The sequence below is a fragment of the Pseudorca crassidens genome, chromosome 7, assembly GCF_039906515.1.
Source record: "Pseudorca crassidens isolate mPseCra1 chromosome 7, mPseCra1.hap1, whole genome shotgun sequence".
Classification (NCBI taxonomy): domain Eukaryota; kingdom Metazoa; phylum Chordata; class Mammalia; order Artiodactyla; family Delphinidae; genus Pseudorca; species Pseudorca crassidens.
In genome coordinates, this window is record NC_090302.1 from 28,735,795 (window position 1) to 28,748,893 (window position 13,099).

A 13,099-nucleotide genomic window follows, 5' to 3' on the forward strand; every position below is an offset into this window, starting at 1 on the left:
TAGGTTTAAACTCGTGATCTAGTGTTTTCTACTAAATCATACATACAAAAGGCAGAACCTTCAAGATCACAATTTTTCAGTTTTTCCAATAATGTCTATGCTACTATATGGATTCAGAAGAGAGCTTGAGAAATATCAAACTTTAATGAACATTTAATAAATTCCTAAATACATAATTTAAAACCAATGTGCTATAAACACATTCTTTCACTGAAACACTAATTACAATGTCAGAAGCTGCAAAGATTATAGAGAAAACAGTCATCTGTTTCAATACCTTTCGTTTACCAATTGCCTTGACAGCAGCAATTACAATGACAGCCCCCTTTTATCCGAGAAGTTATTCACGCTACCAAGAAAAGTCACTGAGAGGGCCAAATATTTATGAAATATTATTCCATTCAATTCTAAATGTACAGGAAAATTTAGACTTCTCTTCAACAAAGAATTAAAATCTGGCATATTTTCTGAGATTAAGACAGGCAATCTATTTACAAAACCATTATGACTTAATAGATATGAAGTACACTGTCCTCTACAAGCAGAAGGCTAAGTATGGACTACCAACTCTAACGCCTTATCTCATCCGCCAGAATAATTCCTGAGAAGTGGTACACATTTCATCCCCATGTGTATGATCGTCGATACATCACCAATTTTGAGAAACATTCTAGCTGGCTGTCCTCACATATATAGTACATACCTCTTTTAATTTCTGAATGGTTGGAGTAATTTCTTCTTCAAGTATCTGGAAAATAAAGGAAGATCATATTTTTCAGTATGTGAAGTACCATTAAAGAAATTTAAAAGGAAGAAGTAGGATGTAAGACTAAGGAAAACTGAACTAAGGCTGGGCGGAGCAGGGGTGTGGTAGAATTTCCCTTTTTACAGCAGAGAAACTCTAAATGCAAAAGTACTCTCTTCTCTCAAAATATTTTATATAAATTTAATTACCATCTTAATTTCTTTCAGCTTAGCCTCCTTTTTTTCTATAGTCTTCTGGGCAGCTATCTTTTTGTATTCATACATCCTGGTTCCAGCTGCTTCTTCTATCATGGACAAAATCTGGAAAGACGATTGTATTAATGTTTTAAGAATCCAAGACAATGAGTCTCATTGGAATTTACATTAAGGATATTATTTAATGCCTTAACCTAAGTATCTTAACAAAATTATGGATCATAAAAGTTAAGTACATAAAATTGTGCATATTAGCTAATAACCCTAACATTCAAGAAACATTTCTGGCCTTCACTCCAATTCTAAAATCAAACTTTATGCCACGATGAGGTTCCAGAGTGCATTTCCTTTAAAACTGAAGCCAGTAACTCCTTCCTCCTCTTTTCCTTCAAATATGAGTCTTAGAAAAAGTAAAGGCTAACAACATTCAGTTTTCATTTTAGAAATTTCTACTTAAAATTGTTCCAAGTGAGACTTCAGCCATTTTGTTCCTACAAGGATGAAGCATGGCCTAACGTCTGCATTCCAACTGTGGCACATGCTTTAAGAACTTGGGAAAGTAACTTAATTTTCTCTGTGCCTCTGTTTCTTCTTCTGCAGAGTACTGATAATATCTCACAACATTGCTGAGAAGTAAACATGAAGTAAAATAATTCATGAGAAGTACTCTGAAAAAGGCAAATATTAATTACAATTTTGTAAGTAGGACAATTTTGCTAGCACTCCTTTTTCAGAAGCTTCTAGTCACCATCAATCCCTATCTCAAGAGGATTATTTCTCTGAAAACCATTTTGATTTCTATGTATTTGACAGGTTTTGAATTAGAAGTTTTCCCTTAAGATGTTATCTAAAGAAAATAAGCATGACCTATGGTCAAACCAGACTAGTATTATCAATTATCAGTCGTCTTCTTAGTTCTTCTCCATAGAAAAAAAATACCAAAAGAGCTTTTGCTCTTATACAAAACATTCATTCCTTCGCACCAACTCTTTCTCAAGGGGGCTCTAAGAGGAAATTAAGTCTTAATGTCCTAAGCAATCCATTGTATGTAATGAATTAATTTCACTCAAATCTTTTTCTATAGGCTGACATGGAACACCAGTTGAGAAAGGCTACTTTATAGAGGCAAAATTTCTTTTAATACTATATCGGGCACATAAAATTCCTAGACATCAGTCTTGGCAATGATTTTTTTTTGGATTTGACACCAAAAGCAAAGGCACCCAAACCAAAAGTAAACAAGCGGGACTACATCAAACTAAAAAGCTTCTGCACAGCAGAGGAAATCATCAACAAAATGAAAAGGCAACCTACTGAATGGTTTGTAAATCATATATATAAGCAGTTAATAACCAAATACACAAAGAACTCATACAACTCAATAGAAAAAAATCAAATGGAAAAAATGTGCAGAGGGTATGAATAGATATCTTTCCACAGAAGACATACAAATGGGCAGCAAGTACATGAAAAGATGGTCAACATCACTAATCATCAGGCAAATGTAAATCCAAACCACAATGAGATATCACCTGTCAGAATGGCTATTATCAAAACGACAAGAAATAACAAGTGCTGGTGAGGACGTGGAGAAAAGGGAACTCTTGTGCACTGTTTGTGAGACTGTAAATTGGTGCAGCCACTATGAGAAACAGCATGAAGTCTCCTCAAAACATTAAAACTAGAACTACCATATCCAACAATTCCACTTCTGGACATTTATCTCAAGGAACCAAAGACACGAATTTGAAAAGACATCTGCACTCCCATGTTCACTGCAACATTATTTGCAATAGTCAAGACATGGAAACAACCTAAGTGTCCACTGATGGATGAATGCATAAAGAATATGTGATATTTATATATATAAATAAATTAAATAGAGTATTATTTAGCCGTACAAAAAGGAAATCCTGCCATTTGTGACAGCATGGGTAGGGCCTCGAGGGCATTATGCTAAGTAAATTAAGTCAGACACAGAAAGACAAAAACAGTATAATCTCACTTCTATGTAAACTCTTAAAAAAAAAAAAGTGAACTCACAGGTACAGAGAACAGATTGGCGGTTGCCAGAGGTGGGGAAAGGGTGGTGGGCAAAATGAGTACAGGCAGTCAAAAGGTACAAACTCTAAGTCCTGAGGATGTAATGTATGGCATGGTGACTACAGTTAGTAATACTGTACTGCATATTTGCAAAGTGCTGACAGAATAAATCTTAACAGTTCTCATCTTAAAAAAAATTTTTACCTGTGTGGTGACAAATGTTGAGTAGACTTACTGTGATCATTTTGTGATATATACATATATTAAATATATGTATATATATATATAGAATCATTATGTTGTACACCTGAAACTACTTTATGAATTATATCTCAATTAAAAAAATAATTTTTAAAAAATTTTGCTTAATAAGGTCCTAAGACTTTTCTTTTACTTCTTTTAAGGATTCTCATTTAATCCTCAGAACAGACCCTGAGGTAAGGATTATTGGCTCCAATTTATGGATGAGGAAAGTAAGGCTCAGAAGGTTTGTTACATAACTTAAAAAAAAAAACGGGGCACAGTGTTAAATATTAAAAAACAAAACTATTTCCTCTACTTATCATTCTTAAATGTTTCCAAGAGTTTTAATAATGGAAAAAATTATGTTAAAAAAATTGATTACCTAGAAGATTAAGACAATATCTATAATTACTATTTTTACTGTCCTTAAAGAGTACTCTTACCTCTGGAGGTTTCATATTCAACACTTTTGTAATTCGGCCCTGAAAATAAAATTGGCAAACTTACTATGATAATAACAAAATACAGAAAGAATAACCTAAGACATACATGTTTATCTGCACTGAAGCTGTTGTATCCTAATACACCAATCTTTTGGGAGTTATTTCTTCCACCTACATGAAAAGATGTTTCTTTTATTATAGTTGAGACCAAAGGTAGCTTGTAACTCTAGAATTTTGTTACCCACTTTCTCATGAGTGATACAAATTACATGTTATTAAATGATACAAAGTTAACTCGACCATATTTCCGAAACAGTTAATATTAATGCTGTAGAAGTCTCCAATTCTAAGACAGGTAAGTATATAAATTAATGTTAGCATAATTATTGAACATTTCTTGATTTTTTGGAACAATGGCCCTCCAAGATAAGTCAAAGAAAATTACTTCCAGACATTCTTCAAAATTCAAATGTATACAATATACTAGAACACGTAAGTACAAAAAACTAACCCACATTTCTTAACAGGTGCCCAAACAGCACGCTAATAGTAAAATAAAAAATGAAAAATCCAAACAGAAGCACTTCTCTTATAAGTTAAAAAATAAAAGATGTCAAAACTATTATGAAAGAGATATAAAGACCACAAACGAAATACCTGCATGATGAGAAAGTGAGGGTTGTTAACATTAAGGCCAACAGAACAAAAGAGATCCTGTACTCTGGTATTGTTTGCATTTACTCCATTGATTAAATATTTATTTCTGCCACCAATAACCACCTAAAAAGGAAAGAATTTTAAAAGATATAAATGAACACACACATCTTGTGCTATGATGATAAATTCCCAAATACATTATTTTTCATGTTTGTTCTGTCCAACTAATGGTAAACAAAATCAATATAGGGTAAATAATAAAGAAAGTGTGACATGGTCAAAAAGAATATGAGACTGAGTCAGGATAACTGGCTTCTAATCCAGGGACTTTTACTAACTAGTTACGTAACCAAGCACAAGCCTCCTAACCTCCCCTGCAGTGGATTAGGTCTCTAAGGGCCCTTCTAGCTTCATGTTTCCAAGTATGTGTAGATTGTAGTTTCTATCCCTGATCACCCTCTTTCTACAATTTTCCATACTCAGAGGTTAACCCCTCTTCCTCTCTTTTGATTTCCAAAGGAAAAGAAGTCAGATACTGAAAATGAAAGGCAAATAGTTTAATATCAATCCCTGTCAAGATGCTGAAAGGGATTAGTAAAAGACATGACTGGTAAATACTTGAAAGAAAAAGAGTAACCATGGAACTTCGGTATGGGTTTAATAGGAACAACTTATACTAGATATCAGCTTGTTCACACTCTACTACAGCACTTGCATTATCATTTTTTGGGTATGATTGTCTCACCCATATTTTGAGGTCCTTAAAGACAAGGTATGTTTCTCATTCTTTCTATCTGTATTTCCCAGGGCATTCAACAATGCCCAGCACACATTAAGCACTTAATAAATATTAAATAAATATTAATTCACTCCTTTTCCCTGACAGGATTATGAGGGTGGTAGATCATTTATTAATATATTTGAACAACAGTCCTAATTTACCCATAAGTAATTTGAGACAGTCTTTATAACAAAATTATGGTGAAGATACAGGCATATGGATTGCATGAGGACAGGAATTTGGGGTAGATTAGTAGCAGACTTACTTAAAATCCTTAAAGGGTTATTATTTGATAGATGCTTAATGACAGAGGACAGGATTCTGTCCCAATCTAGTCAATCCCCCGCCCTTTTTTTTTCAACCAGAGGCTTTCATTAAAATAGAGAGGGAGGGCTTCCCTGGTGGCGCAGTGGTTGAGAGTCCGCCTGCCGATTCCGGGGACACGGCTTCGTGCCCCGTTCCGGGAAGATCCCACATGCCGCGGAGCGGCTGGGCCCGTGAGCCATGGCCGCTGAGCCTGCGCGTCCGGAGCCTGTGCTCCGCAACGGGAGAGGCCACAGTGAGAGGACCGCGTACCGCAAAAAAAAAAGTAAAATAGAGAGGGAAATCTAAGTTACATAATGCTAAGTTGGAGAGTAAATGCGAATTAACAGAATTTTTTAAAATAAAATTTTGACAAACTGAAAACATTGTCTGACTATAATAAAAAAAGATTTTAAGGGACAGATGTAAGGTCCTCCCTTGGTTTCAAAAACCTGCTTAGATACAGAACTGGCAGTATGTGGCTAAGTAATAACACATGAACAATTTACAGTGATTTTTAGTAAATCAGATATGAATTCACAATGTATCATGAACTCTCCAACATCATATTGAGAAAAATAGAAGTAGAGTACTTAAAATGAAAGAAGCAACAATTCTGCTTAATCCTGTCGTAGCTAGACCAATTCTGGTATATGTAATTTGAGGTGCCAAGCATTAAAAAAAAAAAGATATAAAAAACTGGAGCAAATTTGTATTCAATTCAACTGAAAGACCTATAAAGAACTAAATATCAATTGAAAGACCTAGAGAGTTAGCTTAGGAAACAGACTTACAGAACACTTAAATATTGAAATACGGAATAAATTAGATTTGCTCCTGATGCTCTCAAGAAAATGAGGATTAATGTGTAAAACTTGAAGACAGCACTTTGGCTCAATATATAGGAATAACTTTCTAATTAGACCTTTCCAAAAACAGAATGGGTTACCTGAGAACATAGAAAGATCCCAAGAGCTACAGGTGTTCCAGCACAGAGAGAGAAGACTGTGTGGTTCAAGATTTAAGCATGGTTGAGTGCTTGGACTGATGGATTTCAGATCCCTTTCAATCCTCTTGGTACACGGCAAAATTTGCGTGATCAAAATTTAACATAAGGAAGATATTCTTAAGGAATCTAGTCAGTATTTGATCCATCAATTTTGCTCATAAACTTTCTCTCTCCAGTAGTCACATTGCCAAAACGCACATCAGACCTGCAAGTTTCTAGGTAACCAAATATTTAGTAGCCACTCACCTGCCTTGTTACTGTAATTTCATCATGAATCTCAAATCCTAAAGGACTCTGCTTTTTGTCAGAATTATCAAAGGTGATTGACACGGAGGCTTTGGTAATACCAGCCTGCCCATTTTTGTAAACTAAATCTTGTAAATTAGAAGCCCGAACCTAAAATAAAGGAAAAGTTTCAGTTACAAAACCCCATACTACGCAAAATAGCACTAAAAATGTGCTTCTTGCTGTCGGAAAATCACCCATGTAGTATCCATTAAGCAGCCAAGGATAGGCAGTGGCATTCATAAGCAAGAAGAGCAAAGAAAATGGGTAACAACCTGAAATGGGCACCTTTCTCCATAGGACTTTTTCAACCCTAAAGAGAACTGTTTTCTACTCATTTCTTAACAAAAGCTCATTTGAAAGATTTAAGGAAAGACAGTGTCTACGAATTTCACTATTCATCCAATCCCATTAGAAGGTCCTGAAAAGACATTATAATGGAGAGGCGGGGGGCAGGGATGGGGTGAGGGTACAACTCTGGAATGAGAATGCCTGAGTTTCAGTGTTGCTCCAAACATCTTAAGAAGATGAACCTCAGGCAACTCCTCTAAGTTTCTATTTTCTCACCTAAAATATGGAGTAATAATACCAACCTTTAAAGGACTGTGGTGAGGTATAAGATATTTCACATAAAAATGCAAATGAAGAGGATACTGGCAATAGTCTCTAAGTGCAATGAGGATTCCCTCGAGGCTCCTCAAACTTAAATTCACATAAATGAGAAAGTTTACACTTTACCTGAGACAGGTTGGAGATGCCCAGCAAAAAGCAGATGGAGTCCAATATGTTGGATTTCCCACTACCATTTAAACCAGTGATAGCATTGAAGAGGGGGTCAAAACCATTGACTTCAGTCCTCTGAGCATAGGACTTGAATCCCTCAAGAATGATTGACTTAATGTGCATTTTCACTACTGACTCCGACAGGCAAATCTCTGCTAGAAATCAAGCAAGCCACAAAGCAGTTCTGTACAAAACAAATAACAACACATAAGTGGAATGTAAAACTGGAACCCTAATAAATGTAGAAGACTGAAACATAAGACCTGCAGTTGTGTACAAAACAAATAACAACACATAAGTGGAATGTAAAACTGGAACCATAATAAATGTAGAAGACTGAAACATAGGAATGACAGCTCTATAGAAATAAAACAGCCACTTGCCAAGCTACTTCCTCTGATGCAAAGGTATCTTTCTTTAACTTAAAAATATACAGGCGTTAGTCTCTAGTTAGAACTTAATTAAACCATTAATTCAACCTGGAAGCCAACCACTTACTTCTCCAGGCTTATCTTCCACCGTTATCATACTCTAGGTAACGTAGGCTGATTATTTCACACCGCATCCCCTTTGCCCATAATGCCCTTCTCCCGGATACTGGCATGGCTCACTCTCCATTCCAACACTCACGTCTTTGCTCAAACGTCACCTAACTGGGGTCCTTCCTGACTTCCCTATATAAAAGAGCACCTCTACCCACCCCCTCGCTCCGCTTCCTTTTTCCTTCATTGCACTTAAAGCTGACACTAAACAGTACTTATTTACTCGTCTATCCAACCTATCACAATGTAATCTCCGTAGCATCTTCGCCTACGTCCACCGCTGTATGCCGGAATAGTCCCTGACTCGAGGGCGCGGGATGGGGGCGAGGGGGGGTTCGTAAATATTTATTAAATAGATAAACCCCACATAAAGAGATGAAGCTTTTTGCTTTCACTCAGGCTCTTTCCTCGCCTCACCAGGCCTTTCTGTCAACACTTCCTCGCCCTACTTCAATGGCAAGAACTAGCCATTCTGCCAGGAACCCCTTAGAACTAACTTTAGTCTGAGGTCCCTTGCTCCTCGGCTCCCCAGCCCCCGACGCCCATCTCCGGCCAGGAATGCCAGGCTAGGCCCAACCGGCCGCGCGCACGCACCTGCCTCACCGCTGCGTCAGGCCGCCTGGGCTTGCGGCACCCACAAAGCTCTTCCTAGTCACTAGGGCGGAGAGTGGGCCAGCCTTGCCCGGCTTCGGGCGCTAAGAAGCAAATTCCACCATAGCGACTACAACACTCAGCCCGCGCTCAGCAGCGGAGAGGAACTATTTATGCCTTTGAATTTAGGCGCGAGCAAAGGACCCCACCTCCTCTGCCTATTTCATTGGCTGGTGCCTCAGAGATGCCTGACTTCCATTTTTCTCTTCCATCAAACAACCAAAGTGACAGGGAGATAGAAAAGAAGGTCGCGACGGTGGCGGCTCCGGGAAAGCGACGGCTTGGGCCTGAGGACTAAAGGAGCTGGTGGCATACGTTGAGCTCGGCGTCCGGCACACCTCGGACAGCCCCGCACCTCCGCCTCGGGGCCTCGCGCTCGCCGGCCCCGCCCAGCCTCAGGCCCGGTTTTGCTGCAGCTGCGTTCGGGAAGCCCTGCCTTCCCGCGGGCCTGGGGGGTTTCGCAGGTGCCGGCTGCTGTGTGGTCTGTGAGCAAGGGAGGCAGGGTGGCTTCCTACCGGTCTCCTCGCTCTGCTTCAGAAGCCCCGGAATCTCCCCATGCTGGCGCAGATTCGTCCAAAATGGAAGCTGCCCCTTGTTGGGACTGGGGCAGCGCCGACCGAACTTGTGAGGACTGTGGGTCGCGGTCTGGCTCCACCCCTCGCCGGCTACATCTCGGGTTTAGCGTCCGGAAGGGACGATAGGCTCGCAGCCAAAGCTGTGCAGCGCCCAGGGGAGAAATTGAGTGGGGCCGATAATAGGTGCTGGACGAATAGGAGTTCCCCTCCTTTCACTGAAAAGCTGTAGAATGATAAGCAATGGCAGAACTAACATTTCAGAGAATTTTAGGGGGAACACCTTGTAACAGCTGCTATTTATTGCGTTTCGTGTGCCAGGCTGCGTTCCAAGGGCTTTTAAAAATCCTCGTAGCAACCCTATGAAATCCGTGATATTGCTCTCATTTTACAAATGAGCAAACTGAGTCACAGGTTAAGCAACTTATTCCAAGTAGTAAGCGGAGCAGCGGAGATTTGTTCCCACGCAGTCTTGCTCCAGAGCACGTACTCTTAAATAGTATATTTACTTCTCTTCGTGTATAGACTCCAGTACTAGTAATAACAGATCCTGTTATCAGTGTGTACTTTTCTTTAAAAAAAAAAAAGGCCAGTTTACTCACAGTTAAGGATATTGATACTAATGAGTTAGGAAGGGCTTGGCTTCATAGTGCACTATGGTGGTGTCTATTCCTAGGTGATGTATAAAAAGATAGTTCAGTCAGTATGCTGTTTTAGGTTGTATATTTAAAGCCCCGGGTTGGCTTTGCAATATTTAATACCAGTCGAACTACCAAGAATTACCAAGAATGAGCCAGTGTTTTGAAGTTCTTTCTCTACTTAAGAGAATAAGTTTTATGAAGTTTTTTGTTTGTATAAGAAAGAATTCATTTGTTTACTCTCATCCCACCCACTTATATAAGTCAATCATTACAGGCCTAACATCATTTAGTCAAGCAGTTATCTTTGTGTACTGTGATTCCTTCATCTACACTCCACAGCTCTTCACTTGTATTGATTCTATTCAGTCTTAATATACATTTCTTTTCAACTCTGTCGTCTTCATCACTGAATAAAGAATTTTAATTTGCCAACAAACCCTAATGTGGATTTTACCAAGTTGTGAGATAAGCAGTTCTTTGGGGTGAAAGTGTAAGTGTTAAGACAGACATTATTAGCCTTTGCACTATTTTAATTAGTTAATAACTAGCTGATATTATTTAAGTCAAATGGATAAAAAATAGATGCAAATACACTTGCTAGATAAGAACTTCTGGGTAGTTATAAAAATAAACACATCTAACTACTACTAAAAGTAATTATTAAAATGAAAATTCCTTATAAAAGGAGAGATCTAGAGCAATTTTAGTCTTAGAACACGTCAGAAGCACGAAGTAATTTCCGTTAGTACAGGTGGACTTGAGGAAATCACTAATGGCTGACTTACAACTGGCCCCTGAGATCACCACAGAGAAGTGGAGAACACCAAGGCACAAAGCCGCTAAAACCACTCTAATGTGGAGAGGTTAGGGCTGGAAGTAAAGATAGACTGTAGGGTGGATATAGTATAAATAGAGCACTGTTCTTGTTTCATCACCGTGTATCAAAAGCTTTTGAAAGCTTTAACACTGGCTGGCTAGTGTAGTCTTCGTCCTTATGTAGAAGGCAGCAGCACCAGCAAGGACACTGATAAAAGCCATAAAACAAGACCTAGGAAAAAGACTTGGTCTTCTACTCTTCCAGGGCATTGGCAGGGACCGTCTTTCCCTGGGTGCACTTTTCTAATTTTGGAGTCCTACAGTAGTTCTTCTGTGGACCTGGGTGAATCCTCTTTCCCTGGAATTTAGGACAGAAGGAAAAAACTGAAAGAACTTTACCTTCATTGCAGAAATAAGGAAAGGTTGATTCATTTTGTTGAGAGATTAATTTTTGGTTCAAGGGGATGAACTGAAGTTCACATTGCAAAATTGTATTGAGTAGCAGCACATTTTGAATACACCAAGTATAACCTGTCTGACAAACTTGGAAAGAAATACAGCTGAGCATAATTTAAAATGAGGAATAGAAAAGGAGGTGATTATATTCATTCACTTGTGGGATCTGCTTGGACACATTCATTTTCATTTCAATGACAATATTCTTTTCAATACTCCATGTTCTGTTTGGTGCCTTGTGAAATCTGCCTGTACTTTCATTATGATTTCTATTATTTTGCCTCCTTAGTCAAGTTAAATATCTTTATCTTCTCTTTCAGGTACTTCTACTATTTCCAGCTTTTGAGTTCCTAACTCTTACTGTTTACAGCAGTGGCTGACTCTTACTCATAGTGATTTATTTCCTCCTGTGGTGCTGTTCTGGGATGGGGTTGTTTTGTTTATGGGAGTCTCTTATGCCCTGAGTTGTGAAAGCGTCCTTTCAGACCAGTTACACATTTGTTTCTGCCAGGGTTCTTTGACTCTTAAAGATCTGGGTACATTTGTAAATGATTGTTTCTCAGTTTGTGGTTCCTGAATAATACAGATATTGTAAATTTATATCTGTTGCAGGTCTGGGGTTTTGATTGCTCAGGAGTCATCTTTGGTTTTATTCCCCTATCCAAAGCTCCAGGCAAAGAACAAATTTCCTTGCCTCTTACCCAAGCTAGTAGGTGGAGTTTTTCCAATCCCAATGACTGGCAGATCTTTAAGCCTCCAGGTTTTACCTAAGGGCCTAGTTCCAGCTCCTCTGACTCAGTGAAGCTCAAGGGCCAGTGCTTGTGCATTAGAGCCCAGCCACTGGCTTCTGAGCTCTATAGCCAAGTGTAAAATAAATGTTGGAGGGCTGCCTGTCAGTGCCTGCTCTTCAAATTGTCTCTGGCACTTAGGATTTTCTAAGTGTTTTTTGTTTTTTGTTACCGTGCTTGATATATGGTTTACATGCCAATAGTTGTGTTTTACCCAGTATTCCTGTGAGTTTATAAAGGGAATTTTAGTCAGCCAGGCTAGAGGAGGTCTTCCCATTGACCTTTTATGAAGCACATCAAGGATCTTTGTTTTGCTCCTGCTGAACCTTGCTTTCAGATTCTCACATTCCACATTCAAATTAGCTTTTCCTAAAAAACAGAGAAAGATGTCTGGTACTAGTGTTTAAGAAAATATTTTCATGCACTACTCATAAAATCCAGTGTCTATGTACTTATTTCACATTTTTTCAGTTTTTCCAGTTCTCCTTGGCTTTTATCACTTCCACACTGGTTAATAGCCAACGCTACTCATCTCATTGCTTTTCTGCTTTGCCACACCCCTTCCATTATGGGAGGATTATTCATTCCCCTTTCTCAAATATCATTCTCATTTCATTGTTCTCCCTCTCACAGTGGTCCCTTATTACTTTTTATTTCAAATCCACAACATCTGCTTGACCTTCCTCTATTGGTTTCCTTTTACTACCAACTCAATTCTTACTAGATTTCACTCTTAGATTTTTTTCCCACAAGATCTGCCCCTCTGTAATCAACGTTTCCTCTCTGTTACATTATTCAAATTCCTACTTAAATTTCTACTTCAACAATACTTAGCCACCAGTCTCTGCCCTCTCTAATGTCCTACAAGCTATATATGTTTCTGTATCAGAAATATGATATCTCTTTACTCTGTATAAACTTGGTGAAAATTGCCTACAGAATTAATTCTAACCTCTTTAAGGTGGCATGCCTGGCCTTTCATAATTTATTCTCAACCTGCTTTCCTAGACTCATCTCCTGCAGCTTCTTCCTTAGATTACCATGTCATTTGTTGTTCACTACTGTAAACCAAGCACCAACCAATGACAAAAAAAAAAAGTGTTCGATAACTTTTTAAATGGATAGA

At 38.4% G+C, this 13,099-nt stretch overlaps 1 protein-coding gene across 1 annotated transcript in view; it reads right to left on the reverse strand.

Annotated features, from left to right (window-relative positions):
- The window catches only part of SMC2 (structural maintenance of chromosomes 2), a 51,603-nt gene extending 42,762 nt beyond the window's left edge, over positions 1-8,841 (reverse strand). Inside the window, exons 1-7 of the mRNA XM_067743781.1 lie at positions 8,644-8,841; positions 7,463-7,691; positions 6,686-6,835; positions 4,347-4,469; positions 3,690-3,728; positions 955-1,065; positions 704-748 (exon numbers count right to left, since the gene is read on the reverse strand). Of these exons, the coding sequence (XP_067599882.1) occupies positions 704-748; positions 955-1,065; positions 3,690-3,728; positions 4,347-4,469; positions 6,686-6,835; positions 7,463-7,630 (636 nt within the window). The 5' untranslated portion in view covers positions 7,631-7,691; positions 8,644-8,841. The remainder of the gene's footprint in view (positions 1-703; positions 749-954; positions 1,066-3,689; positions 3,729-4,346; positions 4,470-6,685; positions 6,836-7,462; positions 7,692-8,643) is intronic.
- Between the last annotated feature and the right edge of the window lie 4,258 nt (positions 8,842-13,099).